The sequence below is a fragment of the Lathamus discolor genome, chromosome 4 (genome assembly GCF_037157495.1).
Source record: "Lathamus discolor isolate bLatDis1 chromosome 4, bLatDis1.hap1, whole genome shotgun sequence".
Lineage (NCBI taxonomy): Eukaryota > Metazoa > Chordata > Aves > Psittaciformes > Psittacidae > Lathamus > Lathamus discolor.
The window spans coordinates 41,968,464-41,993,069 of record NC_088887.1 but is presented as its reverse complement, the minus strand read 5'-3'; the positions used below and the strand labels follow the sequence as shown (position 1 = coordinate 41,993,069).

Genomic DNA, 24,606 nt, shown 5'->3' with positions numbered 1-24,606 from the left:
TCGTGTTGCAAAGGAGAAAAGGTTCATTCTGTGATTTTTCTTGCTATATCCTGCCTTTATTATTTGCTGGGTAGGAAGGAGGGATTGATAGCTACATCAAAATCTGTTTGCCCCACAAGGGCTAAGAGCAAAAAGTTGTCATAAAGTGAAGAATTGCATAGTCCTATTATTCACACACAGAATATACCAAACACTTTTGAGGGACTGAACGTTTCTTTGGAAGTAGACAGGGTTTTCATCTGTCAGGTTTGAATTTAATAGAACCTGCAATCTTCTATTATCTATAATTTGAATTTATATTTCAGCACTATTTCAGGATAAGATTTTTGTCCTGAATCATCCTACAACACATCATTTATGGCTTTATCTTAATTTAATTTCCATTTTGTTGGAAAAACTGTTAACATGAAAAGTATTAAGTAAAAAGTCCTCAAAATGTAAACTCCCCCCACAATCCACAGATACAGCTCTCATGCTGCATGAATTCTCTTTCTTTTATTCTTGAAAGCTAAAGCTAAAATTTTCCTTTCGCCATCCTATATGTTGGTTTAAGCATTTTATTTAACACTATGGGAAATGTTATTTTCTTTAGTTCTTGCTTTGAAACTGTCTTCTGCTTGCTGAGAATATTGAACATTGAAGACTAATAAAATGGGCTCAACCTAGGTAGTGCTAACAATGGAATTTGGATTTCAACTTTTATACTGAGAGACTGTTTTAAATTATTGTGGGGAGTATAACTAATCCTTTTTAGTTTTTCTGCAAATGTCACTGCATTTATTACGTTTTGCTGTTCATATGATTTCTAACTCATACATTGCAATTTATGTATATATATTTCTCTTTTGATTTGCTTGACTGGATACACCCTACCCTGGATGACATCAGGTGACAGTAGTATCTTCTCTAGTCTGCCTTTGGGTCTTTATATTATGAGTAGCATGATAATGTTAATCGGAGCAAAGTACATCTCAGGTTAGTTATTATTTGAACTAGAACCTTTTAAAAGCTATCGACACTAGATCAAATGTTGGGGGGATTTGTATTCTATCTATTTATTTTTACCAAAAATGGTGCTTTTTGTTGTTCATGCACACAAGTGTTTGAGGGTGTGAATTAGATACCTACGGGAACCAAGTGAATGCTGAATGCATCCTCATGTGCCATAAAATTCTTAGTTGTTGATGCACATGAAACCTTGAACTCTCCCTTCCGTTTGTCTAGCTATGTGGACTGTTCACAGTTTATAAAAGGCATATAGGTTGGAGCAGAGTTTTGCACTGCCTGAATTACAGTGCGGACTGCAGTTAGAATAAGGTTCTATCCTTTATCCTGTATTTCTTCTCATAACATTTAAAATCATTTTGAGGCTCTTGTTCAAATAAAATGAAAACTTCTCCTCTGTCCTTGAAAGGCTTCAAGTACCTCTTTCATTTTTCTCGTCCCCTTGAAACTATTTTATGGCTAGAAATCTTCATCTACTAAATCTATACAATATACTTTTTGTACTTTGCTCTTGATGGTTAAATGAATTCATTTTGTGTAAAAAGAAGAGACCCTAAAAGGCATATCTGCAAAACTGGGGAAAGGAACTGTGTGCATATGCAATGAAGATGCATCTTCAACCTGTTAACATGTTTTATGTTAGAAGTTCTTAATATGGACGGCAGTGTTAGTTACTTAAGCCAGAAGTAAGATATTCCATTAAGAAATTCTTATGGTAAGAAAAGGAAGTTTATATGGTGATGTCATTAGTTCTTTGTTGTTGTGTTTCATAATTTCATTACGAATAAAATATTTTACAGTATAGTCATTGCTGCTTAGTAAGCTTTTGGGGGGTGGTTATTTAGTTTTCTTTCTTTGTTTTGGTTTTGGCGGGATGGGGTGGGGGGACTGTTAATTAAGCAGACAATTGAGGACTCTAGCATGCTCCTGTGATGATGTGTTTGTATTTTGTTTCTACTCATTCAGCCTGAATTAACTGTTCAATTGTGATTTTTCTTGCATGGAAGAGACAGTCTGAGCTTGTAGGAGAACTAAAAACAACCTAAACAAATGCTAGGCAAAAATCAAGCTGAACAAATGGATTGACATTGGTTTACTAACTCTGGAGCGTGTCTGTGAATGAGAACAGTCCTGATTATGAAAAATAAAATAAAACCAGCTGTGAATAGTGGGTAAATTTTTAACAAGCCGAAATCAGCAATTTGAGTATTAATTCCAGGTCAGGGTCTTCACTACATGGAGGATACCTCAAATAATAAGTTCAATGTTAGGTGGGCAGATAAGCAACTTAAATTCTGGGTTTATTGCTTTTCTAAAACAACTAATCAGTAACCTGCATATAAATATTTAAACTTGTGCTGCTGGAACGCATAAACTTTTTTTGTTTTTTCTCCCTTCCCTAAGCTGGTCAGCGCCTTTCTGACTCACAAGTGGAAGCCATACTCATATCAAGTCACTCTGGCGTTCAGAACCCATTTTTGCAGCTGTGTTCAGATAACAGTAACTTAATAACAGTAAACTGATAAAATATGTATATATATAATTATTATATACACCACTGGAATTACTTTATGTACCAGTATATTGGTATATTATTTACATGGTAAGCTTGGGGACAGGAGAAGTTTCCAGAAATTTCCAGCTCTAAATTGTTTTAAAAATTATGTCTAAAAAGGAATACCATTAGTGATGCTATGTAGAGGTTGTAGTTTTGCTCAGCTGTGTGTTAGGGTAGAACATGATAAATAGAATTTGTGTTGCTGGTTGGAGCAGGGCTGCTTCCCACTAAGATGTTTACTCTGGTAAATATCCTTTTGCTTTTAAAAGCAGGATCTAGCTGACCAGGCTTGCCTTCTAATTCACTATAGGAGCACCATTAATTAATTTGTTATTTTTTTTATCTTTTGATGAAACACTGGAACTCCAACGCAGTCATCAGTTTAGTAGGTTTGAGGATTGAATCTACTGAGGATTGAATTCATCCTTCATGTGCTGAAACAGCAGTAAGTCTTGCATGGCAACAGTGCTGTTGTTTTTGAACGTGCCTCTGTAGGGCAGGGCCATGATTTAACAGTTACTGAAATGTGAAGGAAGAATCTGCTGTGGCAGAACAGAGAACACTAACATGGCAAAAACCCATTTACAGAATTGCTAAACTGTCTTTTCATGCAGCACCTGATGACTGAAAATGAAGAATACTGCATTTCATGTTAACATTTCACGATCTCATAAAAATTAGCTCATTTACTTGTACCTTATTTTATGATCTTTCTTCTTCTCTCCCAGGGGAGAAATGGCCAATATTTTGTTTTATTTCACTATTAAAGCAAGTTGTATATAGCAACTGGAGTCCTTATGCTAAGATTGTTAGGTTTTCTCCCAGTAGTTTTAGAAGTGGACATCTGAGAGCTGTAGCTGTACCTTTTTGGGGGGTGGGAGTTAACTGAAAGTGATGCTATATTTTATTAGACTAAAAAGAAATGCCTTTGCATGCTTCAATTGACATCTCTCAAGTGAGGTGTAAGTGGGGATTGGCTATATACAGGACCTTATGTGACATCTGGGGTGGAAAGTTCTTTGACTTTATTGTCACAGAACAAGGTGTTAGTGCTGATAGTAATACTACATTATTCCTGCTTAAATACCCTTTGGGGTTATTTTTAAAGATTCTGTTCTTCCTTTTTAGTTTCTTGTGCTGTGATAGTTACTGCCAAATTGCATGCTTGTTTACATATAGGGATCACTATGCAGTTCTGCAGGTTCATAGAACTGAACTTACTGCATTCATAGAATCATAGAATGGTTCAGGTTGGAAGGGTCCTTAAAGAAGCCTTAGCTGCAATAATAGTTCCCAAATTTTGGAAAGCTGAGCTCATATTCAGAAAAAAAATAAGCTTAGAGTACCTTCCGTCAATTCTTGTTAAAAATTTACCCACTGCAAGTGTGTGGTCTCTTCTACTATATTCACATCCCACACATATAAGTGCTGGCTTATCTGATGTCATAAGATGCATCTCATTTATAATTGCATTAATTGGAATAAAAAGATTATTATATTGAATTCTTCTTATAGCTCAGCTGTGTTAGAGTATTATTAATGTTTTAGAATAAATTCTGTGTTACTAATGCATGTTCTTTCTTGTTTAAGGTAATGGTAATTGAGACCACTTAGCGGACTCTCTGGATGCAGCTGATTTTTTTTTTGTTTGTTTGTTTGTTTGTTTGTTTCTTTTTGTTTTGTTGTCTGAAGAGATTCCACCACCAGTGTGATTATACTGTTTGTATGACTAAATCCACTCATGAATCCATCTGTTGCCATTTTCTGAGTGACATCCCAGTGGTACACTGAAACATAAGTCTTCAGCCCTTCATTGCTCTGCTTCCTTCCCCATCAACTCCAGCTGCACTGGAGGCCTTTGCATCGACTATCTCACATCGTCCTCTAAAATTTCACAAGGCCTAGCTTTGAGAATGTGGGTACAACAAAACACTGCAATTTGTGAGTAATGTCAGATGTTTAGCTGTGCTTTCAGGGTTTTGATTCTTTATACAGCACACTGCAGAAGGTTAATGATGCACTAAAGAACTTTGTAAATATCACAGCAGTACTTCCAGCTGCTGCGAATTACCTTTTATATGTCTATGGTTGCCAAAGATCTTTCATTGTAGTGACCAGTGGTCTGAAACACCTTCAGTGGTACAAACCTTTTAAGCACTAACGCAAAATGTATAATCTGTAGCACACCGCCACCAGTTTGGCAATGAATAGGTTGCTGATGCGGTCCACAGAGTACTGTTGAAATGATCAGTTACAAAGTTTAAAAGTTTCTTTTGGCTTCTGTAGGTAGTCAGTTTGCCCCTTACAAGTATTTAAGACAGTAGTTCCTGTAGCTGTTCCTTTAAAAGAGGTGGGAGTAAGTAGGTGTTTTTGTTAAGGCCATGTTTTACATTCTTTTCTATTAGTTGGAAGGACAAATTTGATATGTCATGTTGATAGGACGGCTTCTTGGCCCTCAGCAACTGGTAACTCGAAACTACTGTGCACAATGCACTTTTCTTGATCAATACTGCATATATTCTGTCATCCTGCTTAAGGATATTTTAGTGACTATTCACTAAACTTTTGAAAGTTGAAGCTAGCTTAGTTTTCCTTAAAGAGGGTCCACTTCAAATTAAATATTAGTGCTTTAGTTCTTGGTCTCATTTAGTAGTATCTTAGGGACCAAAATCTCCCTCTCAGTTTTCACATCCATAGTTTTAATAGCAAGTTGTTGCAAAATTTGTTGGGGCAACCCAAAGTGCACTTGACACCTGAAATGGGCCACTGGAATTCACGGACAACATGCATGACAATTGAGTTGCATCCCCTTTGAAACTTTTTGTCCTCCACAGGTAAAGGAACGAGGCAATAAATCATTTTATCTTTAGCTTTCCTGTTTGTACCAACAGCATGACAAATGCCAGCCTTATTGGTTAGGTCAGAGAAAATGTGTCCTTGTATAGTATCATCAGATCAGTATAGAATGATAGCAAGGTTAAATGTGGGAACAACACAAAGAATCTCAAAGATGTGTTTAAATGCACTAGGAGTCAAAGGGAGCATTTCTCTGTGTGTGTTTGTTCTTAAAGAGTTTTGTCTTTAAAAAAAGATAGCCTTTAGCAAAGTTCATTTTTTCTTTGTTAAACTATGATTAGAGGCTTAGTTTTTAAAAAGATGTTAAATATACGTGTCTGAAGCAATGGATTGCACAGAAGTTCAGGTCTGTATAATATATTTAATGTAAAATGCATAATTGCCTATTACCAAGTGCAATGACCTTTGAAAATGTGACTTTTAATTCAAAAGGTAGAGAAGGAACATTTTTCATCCTGCAGTTGCATGTATAAATTCAACAGATGGAATTTTTGTGCACAGGTGAAAATGTAACAACTTCATTGAAACCCTGCATCTTCTGTAAATAGTCAAATGTGCAGTGTGACAACTGAAATTTCTGGGTTTCCCAGTTTTTATTAGAGAGAAAGAGTGAAAAATAAACATGAAAATCTTTATACTCCTTACCTTTACTCTGAGCTGCTGCTGATCCTACCTCACCCTAAGGGACAGGAGTAACAGCAGCTTTTGGAGCACATAAGGTGAGAGCAGCACGCATCTCAAGCAGTGGACTTCCGAGTATGACCTCTTGCCAAAAGCAATGAAGTATTGAATCTGGGAATGACTGTTGTTGAAGTTTTGCCTTTGCTGACGGTGGATGTGGCAAGGGGAAAGGTAGCACATAGTAAGCAGGAGAGGGGGGTTTCGCTGCTTTTCTGACTTATCTTTTACTGGGAAACACAATTCCTATTAGTTTTTCACTGAGTAAAAATCATAATTTTATTTTCAATTGCTGTTGCAAATATTTTCAAGAATTTTAGACCACTGTTAACTTTCTACCAACATAGTTGAACTATATTGTAAACTGCGTGTTGGCAGGAAGGGGACAAACTGTTGAAAATTAGCTTTTTGTGAAGCTGTGATTTATTTTTTTTCTATAAATTACCAATTTCTAAATTTTTACTTGAGAAATGCATTAACTTGGTATTAAAATACCATAAATAAATTGATGTAAGATGTTGTTTTATTCTTGCACATTCTCTCTCACATGCATTTTCATCAATGTTTTCTACCTGAGGCATCAGTGTACTTTGACACATGTTAAATAAGAGCTCCCTCTTTCAGTATTATAGACACAGGCTACAACTTGCTCAGATACACGCATTGCCTATGTGCAATACTGCCCTCTGCTTTTCAGTGATATATTCCGTTTCAAGGATGCGATTAAAAGTTACATTTCCTCAAGTCCCTGCATATTCAGGAAAAAGCAGGAAAATACAAGTAAAACGACAAGAAAGACATCATTGTAACACAGGTTTTACCCAAAAGCCTTGAATGCCATTGCTTGGTGGGACCAGTACACCAAACGGTTTTTGGTCTCGTACCATTGTCCTGTAATTGCTGCAGATTAAGAAGCCATTATGAGTTGGGGGAAGAAATGATCATGAAGTAGAAAACATTGCTGGGGGCAGTAGCCAGCAGCATAAGGTATTCCTGTTATTTTAAGAAAGAAACATGGCAGTATGTATATATGTGAAGGGCACATATGTGAGTGCCTGGTTCTTGTGTGTTCATCTCTTTGTAGCTCCCAATTATATTCTGCACATCTAGTGCTGCCTAATTATACCAAGGATATGGCCTTCATCTGTATTCTCCATGAAGTCTTTAGTCCCCTATATAGAAATCAGTTGTGTAAGTCAGAAACACACCCGACCCCACCCCCAAAAAGGAGGCTTTTAAATATCGTATCAGCACAGCAGCCTTTGCTAATATGTTATTACTTAATATGAGAATTCTTCTACTGCTCCTGAGACTCCTGTGTCTTCCTTTCACATGGAAAAATTACAGCCTGGCCCTTAGCTGTGCTGCACAAGGGCATGCTCAAATTTCAAGATTCATCAGGATGGAATATAGTGAGATTAGAACTTTATTAATGTAATCAGTATCAGAAATTTCTATGTAAAAAGAAGCTTCATTCAATGAAAGCTAATGCGTTGTCTACTCTGTTGTTGGAACTCTGTACAAGAAAGCTTCTTGTCTGTATGTCTGTGTTGGCATCCACGCTGTAATCTTTCCATCTAAAGAATCCTATGTCTGCAGCAATTGGAATGCTGCCCCATTGTGAGCTGCAGCACAGGGCCAGTACCTTTTTTGATTTTTTTAAATTATAAGAATTAACTGGCCTTCATGGAAGCAGTAGTTCTTAGGCCTAGAGATAAGGACAGGCAAATGAGTAGCAGCCCTCAAGATCTCAGAAATGGCACAGGCCCACTGCCAGAATGATTTTCCTGTGTCACTCAGAGAGATCTTGACAGGCTGGAGAAATGGGCTGGGGGGAACCACATGAAGTTCAACAAGGGGCAGTGGCAACCCCTGCCCCTGGGGAGGAACAACCCCAGGCACTGGGATATGCTGGGGGCCAACCCACTGGGAAGCAGCTGTGCAGATAAAGTCCTGGGGGTCCTGGTGGACACCAAGTTAAACATGAGGCAGCAATTGCTGCAAAGGTGGCCAACAGCACCTTGGGCTGCATCAGGCAGAGCGTTGCCAGCAGGTCAAGGCAGGTGACCCTCGTTAAAACCAGCCCTGGTGAGGTACATTTGGGGTGCTGGGTCCAGCATGAGAGAGACATAGACCTACGGTAGGCCACAAAGAGAGTTAAAGGACTGGAGATCTGTCATCTGGAAGAAGCTGATCTGGGACTGCTCAGCTTGGAGAGAGCTCAGGTATCAATACCTGATGCAGGCAGTAAGGCTGTCATGAAGCCAGACCCTTCTCAGTGGTACCCAGTGGCAGGACAAGAGGCAACTGACCCAAATTGACACACAGGAAATCGCATTCAGACAAGACGTTGTTTTACTCTGACAGTGGTCACAGACAGGAGCAGGTTACTGAGAAAGGTTGTGATACTCATGGCTCTGGTGTTACTGACCATGCTCCAAGCAGGAGATTGGATCAGAGGTACCCTCCTTAGTTGGTCTGCAAGTAGGTCAGCCACAACTTGTATCCAGCACAGGCTGAAGGCATGAGCCGTCTAATAATGAGGGGCAGGGAAAAGGCAACACTGGTTTATTTAGACAAAACCAGTCTGATTTGTATGAACCAGTTTTCACCCGGTGTTGTATTTCAGCATTATTCACCTGGCATTATTACAACATTACCCTATGTGTGTATTTGCTTTGGAAGTCAGCCCTGTTGTGTAGGCTTAGTATCTGACTTGTTATAGTTTTAAGAGATTATCTTTTAAGCAGTTGCAATGGGAGTTTAAGTAGAGTGACTGTTTTTCAGATTGCTAATTGCTTTAGTCTAATACCCTGTTTTTCAGAGGGAATTATGACACAAGGTGCTTCAAAGCAGCCGAAAAGACAAGATAACATGCTTCCAGAGAGACCACAGTTAAACTGTAGTTAGCAAAACCTGAAAAATGGGTTCGTTGAATTTTTGTGAATGGAAAACATTGGTTTGGGAAGAAGTTCTTTCCGTCTTGTGGTGCTTTACCTTTAAATCCGTGGGCTGCTATTCTGGGTGTTTCTTTCTCTGACATTCACTTCTCTTGGAGGGATCTCCCACATCATTGCTTTTCAGTTCTGCAGGGATGGAGCACTCCGAGCACTGAAGATCCAGCAGCTCTAGCTTCCTGATCCCCTGATACACTTCCTGGGTCTTGTGCAACTAGAGAAGAGCTTGCAGACAGGATGGCATTGATGTTCAGTTGTCACTGTCTAAACAAGCATTTCCCCTCCCACCTCTAAAGCCATTACTGTTGTCTTCCATTTATTTTGGCAACAGGACGGGTTAGTCAGCATGCTCAACAGCATCCATGTTTCCTATTCTACTTCATGAACAACTTCAGGAGTTTTGAGTGTATCACTTCAGCTACTTATTTTTGCAAAGTTTACTGACAACAACAGTCTTGTCTTTCTTCTGTATGTTGTCTTGCAGGTGAACACATTACTGAAAACCTGCCATAGACCTTACTGTTCCATACAGAGGAACTCAGGATTCATGAACTGTTTGTCACTGCATTTTTTGAGCACAGAAATCCTTTCTGTATTACTATTCTATGTCCAACAACAGGAGTCAGCTTACCATTGAGAGGATACACAACACAGATAATAATGCCCTCCCCTGCATGATGTTTCAGCATCAACATCACTTTCTTCTGCAAATACTAAAGCCAAGTGCTGTCCCCATTATGAAGGAAGGTGACTTGGAAAACTGTAAATGGCTTCAGTGTTTATCTGCTTATAACCGGAATCTAATAAGCCTTCTGTGGGCAGCATTTTTTGGAAATGAATGTGCCAGAGCTGCTTGCCAACCTTGATTGATTTTTTCAGGAAGAATTGATTCTTCAGATGTACAATTCTGAAGAACTGAATCTTCAGCAGAAGAAACTGCTTTAAGAAGAAAAGCTTCGAGAGCCCTCGCAGGACAAATACTGGAGGCATCAGATATTCTCCAAGTTGTTTGGCTTTGCTTAAGGACAATGTGGAAAGAGGGGGAAAGTGACCTATCTGGAACGTGCAAGAAGCCTGTCTTCATCGTGAAGCGAACATGAGATGATAACTTTAATATTGTTCTCTAAATAATGATTGTTATGTCTCAGTTAAACTCAAAACATGTATTATTAAGTCTCTTTAAGGCATTTCCCATCCCTCACCCAGGAAATAGGTTTATATTACCCACACAAGCTATTCTTATTTAGGCGCTCTTATTCAGTCTTCAACAAGGTGCAAAACACTTCATGTGCAACGATACCTCTATTCCATGACCCTCCAATATATAAGCCTTAAAGTAAATGAGTTTTACCTTACCTGGGCTTGGATTTCAGCTCACTGATAAATTTCTGACTCGGGAGTTGTCAAGGGCTGTCATACCCAGCAAGGGATTTCAGATCATGCGATCATTTCTTTGACTGTTACCAGTGTTCTTGTTTGTCTGCTGGTATTACACCAACAAGCAGGTGTAAACAAAGCAAGCTTTGCCAAACTTCTAAATGTTAAACAAATGCTAAGTAAAATTCATAGTAATTTAATTTAACATTTTAATACTGCTCCAAGATTTTGTTTGCTAATCTTGAAATAGGTTGTTTATTCATGAATATGTGAGATACCGAGTCCTAGTTGATGTGCAGGTGTGGCAGACTATATATTGGAATACGCAGGTACGGTTTTATTATTTGGTATGTGAAGCAAGCGCTTATAGAATAGTTAGGGTTGGAAAGGACCTTAAGATCATCTAGTTCCAACCCCCCTGCCATGGGCAGGGACAACTCACACTAAACCATCCCACCCAAGGCTTTGTCCAACCTGGCCTTGAACACTGCCAGGGATGGAGCATTCACAGCCTCCGTGGGCAACCCATTCCAGTGCCTCACCACCCTAACAGGAAAGTATTTCTTCCTTATATCCAATCTAAACTTCCCCTGTTTAAATTTTAACCCATTACCCCTTGTCCTTGTCACTACAGTCCCTGATGAAGAGTCCCTCCCCAGCATCCCTTAAGAAATTTAGGAAAAGCCGTAACAGAATTAAAGAAAAATAAATCAGTTATTCCCACTTGCTTTTCAAAGTATCAGCCATTGAAGCTATCACAGCAACATCTCGCACAGTATTCTCCAAATGAAAATGTTGAAATCATCATTTAAATATTGATACAAAACTACAGTCACAGCTTTACTACCTTGCAATCAATAGAAACAAAGATAACATCAGCACATGAGCAGTTCATTTACATGCTGTTGTCACGGGTTAAGCCCAGCCCTACCTAGTACAGCTGTACTGCCAAACTAGTTTGCAGCAAAGTGTAGTACTACATGAATATGAGAAAAGAGAGTGAGCTCTTTCATAATAACAAAAACCAGGGTGTGTGGTAATTCTTGTTTACAGAAATCCCCCTAAGATGGTTAAATTTACAAATTTTCACCTAAAAGCCATAAAGTTCCAGTACCAAGGGTACACGCAGACCTAATAGTCCATACCCACAAAGTAGCCATGGAAGTATAATTAGGTGATTTCTTTCTCTCTACAGATATTTAATCTTGGACACTGCCTAGACTTTGGCATGAACTGAGGTGCCACAGTGAAGAGAACAGATGTAAGATCTGTGTCTCTTCCAATTTTCTTTTATTTAGAATTTAGAGGTTTTGTAGTACTTATTACTGTGGTGCTAGAAATTACACTGAGCTACAACCTTTGTACAGGCACCTCCAAGATACCTCTCTCCCACTCTCCCCTCTGGTCCTGAAAAAAACACAAACATTTGATATTCATTCAGAAGGCTGCTAACAGTTGTTGGTTTATATTTTTGGGTTTGCTTACCTACTCCATCACTTTGAGTCCAGACTTGGTATGAGTAAAATCATTCCTGTTTCAGAAGAGGGACAAGCTGGGGTTTCTCCATCTGTCCCCTCTCTCTGTAGTGAGGTGATGTCTTAGATCATTTGTAATCATGCATCAAGATGCCGGATAACATCACACTTCAGAGTTACATTCTGCAGACTGTATACTCCTTATTTAATTTTATAGAGCTAATCCTTCCTCTTGACAGACAGCCAAAGAAATAAGCCAAGTAAGAGTTATGAAAAGTCTGCACATTGGGTAAGATCGATTGAGTAGTCTCCTTTGTTCCTCAGATTGATCTTTGCTAACATCCCATACGGCAGAAATTTTCTGAAGAACAAAAAACCGGCTTTGTCACCACTGTCAATTTTCTACCAGAGCAGATGTTAAGGAAATGTGGTCCTAACTGTAAACACAGAACTCCTATTTGATCAGCTGAGTAACTAGGCATTGCTGGCCCTATGTGTGAGACTTATTTAAGCAAGGCATATTTTCTACTCAAAAGCCGTTTGCACAGATATTTATTGTTATCTATGATGTTCATTTTCAACAAACATAGATATGTTTTGCTTCTTTGACATTTTCATCATTTGCTGGTGCCACATGGGTTAGCATCAACTTTAATTCCACAAGTGGCTTGAGAAAAAAATTTAAATGATTATGTAGTTTATAAAAAACTGCAATAAGCAAAAGTTTCTTGATGGTTATGGTAAGTTCTGCTTTAAGTCAGAAGCTTTTGATTCGTTAAGAGTTTAAAGCATAAATTGTATTTTCTGAGCAAGGGAGCTTTCTTAATTACATTTTGCCTTTCTGAAAAGCACCATCTGTTTATGATTTAAAAAAAACCTACACTTATTGACTGCATTAATTTCTCCGGAAAGCTGTATGAATTTATTATCAATGGTGCCCACCTGGCAGCATGACAAACAGAAGCCCGTTGTTTATTCAAAAAAAGCCATGCATGGGCGACAGATTAAGTCTTGCTCTCTTACCCTTGTGCACCTCATACACAAGCAGATTCTTGTCACAAATTAAACGTGGACCATCTCTTTGGGTATTAGGATTATACTTTGTCCTTGTCTAGCCTCTTTTCTGAAAGATACCAAAGGAGTTTCTAATCCTATCATCTGTAAGTGGGCAAACAACCACAAAGGACACTGCTGTTCTGTCAGTAACCTGTGACTGAATCAGTCAGGTAACAAGCTGGCATTCTGGATCCCATTCAGTCATCTCCTTTATTTTCCTTCTTTATTCAGCAGCTCTTTTGTTGTGGGCACACCCCATGTGTTTAAATGACTCAAAATTAAATTAACTATTTCTTAATACTTGTGCTAGACCATTGCAGTGTGGGAAATGTCTCCCAGTTATTAGTTATTCTTCTGTATTTCCTTTTTTTTAAATCCTAGTACAGATGAAAAAGGGCAGGGTTTCTCAGCCCTGGTTAGCTATGTGTGGAATCAACCTGTTTGCTATATCTACAGTTGTATGTAAATTTAAGCCTAGCTCTTAACCCATCAAGATCAGTAAGTCTCCTGTGCTTAATCCCATCACCCCCATGAGTGTGCCTGGAAGTCCCGTCGGAGCACAGAGCCAGCCCCGGGAGGCCAAATCATGCTTCGCCCTATGCAGTAGCATAGCAAGCCACACACGCCAGCTCCACTAACTCCCTCCAGCTGTGAGACAATAAAAAGGTTCTCACCTTGATTATGCATTACCTCTTAACAAAGTGGTGTTCTCCTTGCTTCCCCTAAAACCTTTCAGACCAAAGACGGAGTCCTCAACTGGAATGGCAGCCTAGGGCAGCTCCCACTCAGCCATTCACCTGCTGTCGGCTTTGCTCAGGTGACATTTAGAAACCTGCTAGGGTAAAACCAGTTAAAAACCAATAGAACACCAATAAAACCGATTTAAAAATCCGGAGTACTGTGATTGCACATGTTTATCAAATTAATCAAGTAAATCATGCAAATGAAGTTGTCCTAAAATACTACAAAAGTTTTAATTAAAATTAATTTCCGTATGTAAAATGAAACCACCAAGTTTTGTAATTAAATTTGGCAAAAGTATTTTAATGGAAAATACCAGTGCATAAATTGCATTAATTGTGTAACGGTACCCAACATGGATTCCTCTGCTGCTTTTCTGATGGAGTAGGAAGGGGAAGAATAAAAACACCATGATGAAACCTCGCTGCACAAGAGTGGGTATTAGTCACTTCAAACTCTTTACTGTTTAATAGAATGCATTTCCTTAACTTGCAAGGGGAGGAAAATAATAATCTCAGTGGTGAAAAGCAGCTGGATATCATTAACAGCTTGAAAGTGGAGGTGGTGCTTTCATCACTTCCACTCTCCCTTTCCTTCCTCCTCCCTTCTGCATTCTTTTCAGAGGCATAGTTTCATTTTCCCTGTTCTCACCCAAGTGACTCCAAATAACAGCTTTCTGGCAAAACAAAGGTGGATTTTCTAAGGTTTCTTTCGGTATTTTGTCAAGCAAGCCACTGGTGGGTAACGTTCAACACATTTTCTTCTTATTTGGATTGTTTCCTTCCATCGTCTGAGCCACCTGTGCGAAAACCAGAGAGTGAGAGAAGCCCTCCTGCATTGTATGTGCTCAAACCCCCTTTCTCCTGGCTCCTCCACAAGTGGAGCTGTAACTTCTATATCAGCAGGAGTTACATCTTTTATTACATTCCCTCCCTTTTCCATACACAGTACTTGGCTCCACAGCTGCAGACCCCATTCTGCCTTGCAGGCAGCTTTTTCATCCAGTCTCAAGAATGGTCAAAAAGCCTCCGGCAAACCCATTGGGCTATTTGACACCCGTTATCCCTAATCTTCATCTTCCCTCCTGTGCTTTGTTGCTAGGAGGAAGGACAGGTAGAAATGGTTTTCATGTGGTTTAGCCTTTCTCCCTACTGTTTTTCTGTGTTTGTCTCTGCAGATGAAGTTTGATTTCTGAGAAATAAAGGAAAAAAAGCTTCTGCCTCTTGCAGTAGCCTCTGTTTGCTGGTTTCCCCAGGAAAGAGATGTCCAGCAAAGACAGATTTGTTTTCAGCAGTCCAGCATATGAAGATCAGATCTTGCAGGATTAGCTGCAGTTAGAGCCAAAGTGTCGTTACAGAGGATACGTCTGGACAAGGTCACAAAACTCAAACAGAAGAATTGCTAACCAGGATCCAGTATTATCTGGATATGACTGCATTCAGTATTACATTAAAAATGAACTTTGCTGTTATGCCATACTCCCTGACGTGTGCTTTTCTCCTGATTATTGCTCATCCATTTGGCAATATGAGACTCTGCTGCTCTTCATTCGTGAGTTAGGAAAAGCCCTGGTGGCACTCCTACATGGCCAATAAATGAGTTACCACCAGTAGCATTCAATTATTTACAGCTACACAGAGAACAGGTTCCAACAATACAGCCGTGATTCTGAAGGGAAGGTAAAGCTCTTCCTTAGGAAATTACTCATCCCAGCAGGGTGGGGGTGGGTGCTTTTCACTGCCACCAGTCTCTCTGTTGCTGTTAGCCTTTTAATGGGTAGGGAAAGTCACGAAGGCTCTTTGCTGCCCGAGGGATGGTGTACGTACCAAAAGGAGGTAGGTGTATACCGTGAGGGGCACGGATGATATCCAGGATTTATTCCCTTCCTCCAGGGGACTACAGCTAGTTTTCTGGCCGTGGTTCTTTGCTTTTCCACTTCTTCCCCCCCTAGGGATCACTTTTCCACCTAATGAGATTGCCATTGTTAACTTCAATTATTTTAATATGAGTTTCACAGTACCTAGAGTTCTGGATTAAAATTATTACTTGCAGGTCTCATTACATATTACACACTATATCTTTTTTATTAATTAGATATTATATATATTATATATGCATATAAATACAGGTTTTAAAGCTTCTAGTTTCCACATCTCAAGCTCAAGAAGAAGATAACGATAATTCTATTTTGCAAATGATGCAGTGTTGGAGTTGTTTGACTTGGCAGCATATTTCTGTCCTGTAACTGGACTTTGGAAGACAGCTGTTAGATAGGAGGTCTGCTGGGTCTACAAGACCTTATCTTCTCCTTGTTTCTATGTACCTTCTGTTTTTCTCTGTGATTCAGAGTAGTGTGTGCATGTCAGGATCATTCTACTTGAAGTTAATTATTTTTCTATTACCTCCTATTGTAAAGTGTTAAAGGAGAAACTTATACTATAGTAATTCATACAGTCATAATATGTCACATAGCTGGTTTTTATTTTCCTGGCTGCCTATTTTTAATTAAATGGTATTTTCTGCTCTTTGGGATTTTATCTGTAACATGATGAATAATTATCTTAATTGTAGTCTGGGTTTTTTTTCTGATGGGGCAGAACAGTGAATAAGGTGGTTCATTATTAGAATGCAAGAAGTTCACAAAATGCGAGTAAAATCAAAACATGAGTAGGTGGATGAATATGTAAAATCCTTGTAATTATTGTGCTCTCCAGACTGCATGGTGGGACTTGCATTATTTATACTGTACCACAGATCAATTACACGTTAACTATGTCTACCCATCAGGTCCAGACTGAATTCTGAAACAAAGTGCTTATTTCCTTGCATGATCATTTTGGTTTTAAAATAACCTTCATTCTGTTCCTGATGGAGCTCATAAGCAGTGCTTGTGTAAAATACCCCAGGGGCAGTTAAAGCCCCAGAACTTAATTGCAGGTAAGACATAATTTTTGATGAGAACATCGCTGTTTCGAGCCGTGAGCAGTCACTTCAAATCAGCCAAGTGATGTTTTAGTAGCGCCTCCAGCATAAATATTACGTAGTGGGCTGTTGATTGAGTGTCTAAATGTCTTTTGGGGTCTTATTTGCACATTAATAACATTTTCAAATACTTAAACTTCATCAGAGTGAGCAGTAATAAGTGAAGGAGGTTTAGGGATGCGTGCACATGCCTGCATGTTGACTGGACCATGACTACATGTAAAGAAATGGTTTACTCCAACAGTTACCAAGACTATGAACTGGGATCCAGAGAAGACAGGGCGCTTTCTCCTCATTTTCATCAGTAAAAAGCAGGTTGGCAGTGCCCAAGGACATTTTATTTTCCTTCCCACAATTAAATAATAGACAATTCAGTGCAAATAGTGGGAATAAAAGTGACTTGACTGCCCACAGCGGGTCAGTAGCTGAAGGGAAGCTGTGTGGAAGACCTGCTGTGTGGCTTGCCCAGCGCAAGTGTCACACCTGGCTGCTAACCACAGCTGACTGGCAGCACTTCCCACTGCCTGGCATCATTCTCCCAGTTATCCTACAGACTTCCTCAGGCTGAGGAGAGAGCAGGCTGTGGGGCTGTCACTGGTGGGTATGTGCCCTCTTTCACCATTTGCTTCACAAGTGCTGGTGGAGTGGAGCTGAGGACTGTCAGTGGGAGGATGATGATGAGTTGATGGCTATAAAATGAAGAAAAAGCCATCAGTGCTTTGCTCCAGTCGCCCTTTCTGCCTGACAAAACTCTCACAACAGCAGTGCCTGTATGATTCACTCCCTTCCTCCCCAAGCACGAGACTCAAACAATTGCTACAAATTCTGCTCATATCAGACAATATTTTGTTCTTGTATTAACTTGAACAGGGAAAATTTTTGACCCATCTTACAGCAGCATTTATTTCAATGCTTTCTATGTACTCAGTAAATGCAACGAGGAAAGATTTGTACTTTAAGAAAAGCTGTTACCTTTGTACATCAACACTTTCCAGACAATTTGTAAGCTCTTCAGCCCACACTAAAATGATGCATCTTTTCTGTGGAATGAAGCTGGAGTTTAGAGCAAATGCACCAAACTGCTGGTACCTGCTATTGCATCTCAATTTAAAATTGAATTGAGCGTATAGTTTGGTGTGATGGGGTATGGGCAAATAGAGTACCTCTCATTTGAAACTGGCACAGGTCTTTCTTTGATACTCTTTCATATAAACCCCCAAATGAACATGTGAAATGCAAGACATAGCCTGTGTTTTAAGTGTTGGGTTTTTTCCTGCCTAAGCCAATTTCTTTATAAGTATTTAAAAAGTAAAGTACAAAAAACATATATCATAGTAAGTCTTTATGAGTTGTGAATACATGGCACCTTGATTTTGCAACTAAACAGAACCATCAATGCATGTTGCCATTTGATAGCTTAAAAGCCTCATAAAAAAAACCCATGAAGGAATAGTATATCACTATTTTATTTGTAATTAGAACATGACAAGATGAATAAATATCTGTAAATCAAAAGATGTCTAGTCATTACTTTGGTTGTATTTTTTCCTATGCTTTTTCCATCTTTCATTTGGAGGACAGGAAGGGATTTTACTTTTCACTGACTGTGCATTTCTTCTTTGTCCTTTCAGGAAAGGCAAACACAAAAAAGAAAACCCAATACCCAGAACAAAGTGCTGGTTGTCATAGCTCTGTCACAGATCCAGAGAAATGTCTCCGTTCAGAAAAGGTGTTTAACTGCATTTTGATGTTATCACCAGCTTCAGCAAGAAAGAATTAGATGTGTGTTTAAGGAATAAGAAATCAGCTTTGAACAATTTGCATGCTTAATCCTGCTTCCCAGCTGGGGCAGGAGGCCTGGGCTCCTTGGTGAATGAAAGTGACAAATACGCAGATGCAGTCCAGCAGTCATTTTAGGAGAGTTAGTAAAATAGAGAGAACAAATTTAAGTAGGGAAAATCTTGGTGTGTATCTCACGCCACAGACACTTTGAAATACAGAGTGCCAGAAGCAAAGTGAAATCAGTAAATGTAAGGACAGGACAGCAAAACCAGAGTGAGAATTTTTCAGGAAAGCAAAAAAAAAGAAGTTTGAAAAAGTAATAAATGTTTTATTGCCTTAAATTCTAAAAAGAGTTTAATCAATAATGGGAAAGGTACCAAAAATTTCTGTAACTCAGTATTGATTTTTATGTTATATTTATCCTTTGAAAGGCACTACCAGGTCATTAGTGAATTAGATAGAAGAAAAGTTAAGGATTTCACCACTCTCAAAAGCTATGTATTTTTTACTCAAGGTCACAGCAACTGTTTATATTTTTGAAGAACCATTAGTTCCACATAGTATGTAAGGAAGAAGAGCTCCAGCTGCCAGATGACAAATGTGAAGTTTCTGCTATTGTCTGTGAGGGCTCATACACCAGCCCTTATGTTTGAAAAGAAAGGTGTTATTTTTTTCCTGCCTTTCATTTATTCATTTACCTTTCATTTATTAGATTCTGTTATTTTGGCTTTTCAGTTAATCATTACCCAACACTGCACTACTACCTGATTTTTATTACAATTTTATGTTAAACCCATGGCCAGGTTGGATGGGGTTTTGAACAACCTGGTCTAGCGTAAGGTGTCCCTGCCTATGGCAGGGGGTTGGAACTGGGTGATGTTTAAGATCCCTTCCAACACAAACCATTCTGTGATTCTTGATTCTATAATTTAGATCTTGGACTCCTGTACAAATAAACACTGCACTAACCAGAAATGCTGTAAAAGAAAACATGCTGAGCACATACCAGCCCAATGGCTAAAAATCTCCACTTCCCCCAAGGAAACTTCGTAACCTCTGCATTTGTGTGTGTATTGTGCTTTCAAGGCCTGCACCATTCACCTCACTGGTTTCCCATGCAGACCCACCAGCCAATGCCCTGTTGTAGCAGTACTTCCATGGCTACCCCTCATGAAACTGAAGGTTCTACACAAGATACTGAATCCTGCTGGTTTCCTTCTCCAAATGAGGACATTCTCGGATGTGGGTTTCATGTTTTCTAACTAATACATACTAAAAGGTCTTCAAGCTACAGTATGGAAAGCATTTTCTTTTGCAGCTATGTCATGGCCCCACTTAAGGTACTCTGAAGTTTCACAGCTCTGACCATATTGCCCTGAGCCCTGCTAGTGTTCAGCACAGGAAGTCACCGCTCAAGTGTGAACTTCCCCTACATTCCACTGCAGAGGGGCAATGTGGCTTAGCAGAGGGAGACGGACCATGAGGCTCCTTACTTAGCTGGGCAGCACTGTGTCTAAAAGAGGTGGAGTTCATGTGCACATGCTTGAAATTTTCTTCTCCCCCCCCATTTTTAAAACCTTTTTTATTTTACATTTTAGCTTTTAAAATCCATTTATTTAAGTTTCTTTCTTGCTTCAAGGCACAAAAATATTTAACATCATTCATTTAGGAGTTCTGGACAACACAGGCAGTACTGTAATATAATATCAAACCTTCAGCTAGGAAATAAGTGTGATAGATGACTAGGCTAGCCTTGGGAAGGACAGAAGTTTAAGTAACTTTAATCCTAATAGTATTATCAATTCAGATATAACTTGATTTCTGATGATGTTGAGTTGGGACATACTGTCCTTATTTATCCAAGCCAAAGCACTTGACCATTGTACAATGCTTATTTGACAAGTTTTCTATATTAGATTGCCAGCCAGCCTTTTGTTCAATTACACTACAAATCTAAATGCATGGGTTTTTATTCAGAGGAAAAAAAAACACAATCTCTACCCCTTCTTCTCTTTCAGCAGGTCATGTTCTCTTCAGTGCCAGGTTTTCATTTCTCTCTCTGCTTCATGACTGCACTTTTTCTTAGTTATTATCTTTTATTTTTTTCTATTGCTTCATGGGGAAAAAGGTATCTTCTTTGAATATTAAACACACAGCAGGAACAAGGAAATTCCCAAATTAAGCCTTCTATCTAGTTCTGCTTTATAGCTTTGTTTCAGCTTTTCCTTTAGTTGCCTACCAAGATCAGGATACACTGTCTCAGATAACCCTTTTTCCTCAATAGAGATTAAATGCTTGTGTTGGGAGACAAAAAAAAAAATAATTGTTTTAGGAATGTAGATATAAAGCTTGACATTTCACATCAATTTTACTAGAAATGCTGACTGTATGAACAAGATTAAGAGGAATGTGCCAGGAAGGGCTGTGCAGCATTGCAGTGGGCTAAACCCCTAACACGGCTTGGGGATACCTGATAAGGGACCAGCAAATAGCTCCGCCTGGATCCTGTGAATAAGGCAAGGCTAAACAGGCTACATTAATTCTGTATGGGGAAATCCAATTTGTACAGCTTCATTTTATATTAATTTTGAAGGAAGTGGTTATTTCTGTTATTCTTTTCTGGACATAATGGGTCTTCAGGTTGGGATCTTCAAATGGTTATTTTTTCTGATAAAAGGAAAATAAATGGACTGCTGGGTATTTGCTATCTACTTTGATGATACTCAACCTTGTTCTAAATGCCTTGTTTACCAGATAAAGTGACCATCGTGCTTTGCACCAAATTTTGCTATTTATTCTCTGTTGTGCCTGGATTTGTGTCTATAGTACCTTTCCCAACCAGCCCAAACTATCAAAACAAGATTGGCTGTCAAATAGATTGAAAAGGATGCATTGAAATCCATGGAAGATGTGGACAAAACAATGCTTTTTCTTACTAAAAAGGGAACTGGGAACATGGACACCAAAGAGAATTTTTCTGTTAACTCTTCAGTGAGTTTCCATTATTGCAAAGGTGTTTCAAGGTGCGAGAAAGAAGAAATTGCACCAGTGCTGATTTATTCTGTACTTTCCTGTAAAATTAAATTGGCTTCTATAAATAAATAAAATTGTGTGTACTGGTCTAATATCTTTGTACTCTATGTTGTAAACTCCTCTAGTACTCTAGTTCAGATATTGTAAGAATGTACATTGAACAAATGCTGGACACCACAGTTATTGTATTCCCGTGAATATTCCTGTAAAGTTAAGAATTAGCATCCATCCAAATCAGCACAAGGTAGCTCTCATTAAATGTTTTACTCGCGTTTTGTGGATCTACCCTGTTTTGGGCAGTTACTGATAAATGATACCTGAATGATAAATTCAGGTATCTTCAGATGACTTACCAAAACAATGAAAAAAGAGCAGTTTAAAAAGAAGGATGTCTAAGCTATCTTTGTCACTCTGCTAAGTGCTGCTTCCCAGCAAGGCTTCTGCTAGAGGATCATCCTGGATCAGCCCGCCCAGCTCCACAAGGTTTGGAGTTTCCCAGTTGCCACCACAGACACTGAGAAGATGCAAGGTGTCTGCACCCCTCGGGATCAAACCCACGGATAAAAACGAAGAGCATTGTTTTCTCTGCGGCCTGATAGAATGGTTGCGTTCTGTGAACCATAAAGTTTCAGTTAAAACCCAGCCAGGTGCCAGGTTTCCCCCATACTAATTCAGGGGCAGCTTCTCAAACACATCAGACAGCTCAGGTTCAAGGATACACTCTGGCGCTGTCTGTTGGGTGGCACCTTGTGCACAGGTCTTCATTTTTAGGTCTGGGTTTGGTATTTTTTTGACACAGATCCTATCTCAGCTATTGTTTCTCTTTAAATAGACATAGGGAAAGCAGAGGCTATAACATTTGAGGCTCATTTTCATTTTGAAGTCATGATCCAGACTTCATAGCTTCATAAGGAATTAGAGTGAGATTCTCTGTATTTTCCAAGGTGTTCTAATTTGGGGCAGTAACACAGAGAGCATCCCTGTGACAAACTGGATTATGGTAGATGTTTTGGAGGAAGTGAGCTCGCTTCTTCCTTTTTAGCTGGGTTTTAAAACATTCTCCTTACACCTCATGCTGAGATTTTTCACTGAAATCAATTTTGTGCAAGAAGCTTTTTTTTTGGTGTGAAAAATGCCATTGCAGGGTTGATACTGAGGTCATGACTTTCTGTGAGCGTAAACTTATGCACCAAACTGTAATAAAATAATAGTTCAGTTGAGCCTGCTTTACACAGGCTCAGTCCCAGCAATTCCACAGTTATTTCACCCCCAGTGTGGGGGATAAATTGATTTGAATGCACTGAAGGCAAACATCTTCCCATTGCTCTTATGGGTTTTTTTATGACTTTCCATTTGCCTACTTTAGTTTCATTAAAACTGGTAAAGACCAGCACTAGGAAGCATTTCTCTTCAAGGAAAGTGGTCAAACACTGGAACAGGATTCCTAGAGAGGTGATCAATGCCCCAGGCCTGTAGGTATTTAAGAGGCATTCGGACAATGCCTTTAACAACATGCTTTAACTTTTGGTCAGCTCTCCAGTGTTCTGGCAGTTGGAGCAGATGATCTTTGGAGGTCTCTTCCAATGGAAACAGCTCTGATTCCTATTTATTTGAAGCGAGAAGCAGGAGGGGTGAATGGAAAGAGAAGCCTGCATGGGACCCCCTCACTGACAGCCAGGCAGGGTGGGCTGGGAGAGGAAAGGAATGCTGCCGGGATGGGGTGACAGTGGCACATCCCTGCAGAGAACTGGTGGCACCACCTTAGGACAAAAGCAAAGCTTTCTGGGGTTTGACCAATCCGTGAGTCACAAACTAGTGATAACTATAGCATTAGAAATGCTGTGGTCAAGCCTAGGCTGACAGCCCACTTTATGGATGATCTCAGGGTACAAAAGAGGGAGAGGACAAAAGATGTCAACCTCCAGATCCACAGGGTCAGGGAAAACAGGTTTTTATTGAGGAGCAGAGAAGATCTTTACAGAGGAGACACAGGACTGGATTCTAATTTTGTGTCAGAATCCTCCCCACCATTCAGGCCGTTGGGTAGAGCCTTAATATTGATCTTTGATGCATATTTCCCCAGCAATTTCAAATGCACTGTGTGAATTTTCAGACCCAGCCATGTATCAAAGGCACTGTGGCACAGAACAGCACAACTCCCAACTTCCCATCTGCTGTTTTCACCAACCTCTTATGTCAGATTTGGCCTTCGTTTCAGGATCAGAGCTCTGCCTCCAAAAAGCTCTTTCTGCGCTGGCGCAGCTGGGGACGTGGGCTGGAGCTGCCCACTGTCTGCACCAGCTCCTGACAAAGTGGTGGCTGCCTTCTGCTTCCTCCCCCGAGCTGGGAAGGGACGAGCTGAGCAGGAGCTGCCAGACACTAACAGCTCGGCCCCTCTGACCCGTGCTTTGGACAAGGGAGCACTGCTGCGGCTGCTGCCCACAGCCCTGCTCTTGCCCTTTGGAAGAGCACGCGGGGCTACACAGAGGGCAATGCTGGTGCTGGGGTGCTGGGCTTGGGTGCCCTTCAGCAGCTGAATGACTGGAGCAGGGAGGGGAAAATGTAAGGGAGAGCTGTTGAGGTGGGAGAGGGAGTTTTTTGGCTTTTAAACCAAAACACAGCTGTTGTACACAAGCAATAAAAGAAGGGAGGCTTTTGAACCTCAGCTTGTCTAAAATAAGTCTTCCAACTACAAGTTATAGCAGCTTCCAGCGCCTAAAGAGGGGCTACGTGAAAGCGGATGAGGAACTTTTTATAAGGGCATGTAGGGACAGGACAAAGGGGAATGGCTTTGAACTGAAAGAGGGGAGATTTACACTAGATATATGGAAGGAATTCTTCACTATGAAAGTGGTGAGGCCCTGGCACAGGCTGCCCAGAGAGGCTGTGGCTGCCCCATCCCTGGCAGCGTTCGAGGCCAGGCTGGATGTGGCTTGGAGTAACCTGGCCTAGTGGAAGGTGTCCCTGCCTGTGACAGAGGGGCTGGAACTTGTGTGATTACATGCCGATGCCTGGAAATTTCACAGGTAACATACACGCTAATTATCTTCCTGAAATACGGGTTTTTAAATTTGATTTATTTGGCAGGCATTATGTTCAGGACATT

At 39.9% G+C, this 24,606-nt stretch overlaps 1 protein-coding gene across 8 annotated transcripts in view; it reads left to right on the top strand.

Annotated features, from left to right (window-relative positions):
• GK (glycerol kinase) overlaps positions 1–10,644 on the top strand; it is a 42,788-nt gene extending 32,144 nt beyond the window's left edge. The window contains exons 19-20 of one of the 8 annotated variants that reach the window (XM_065677234.1): positions 889–975; positions 9,539–10,644. In XM_065677234.1, coding sequence (XP_065533306.1) covers positions 889–975; positions 9,539–9,567 — 116 coding nt within the window. In that variant the 3' untranslated portion in view covers positions 9,568–10,644. Of the gene's footprint in view, positions 1–888; positions 976–2,937; positions 3,009–4,153; positions 6,607–9,538 lie in introns of those variants that run through there. The other 7 variants (XM_065677238.1, XM_065677237.1, XM_065677235.1 and 4 more) reach the window with 7 other exon arrangements.
• Positions 10,645–24,606: the final 13,962 nt, after the last annotated feature.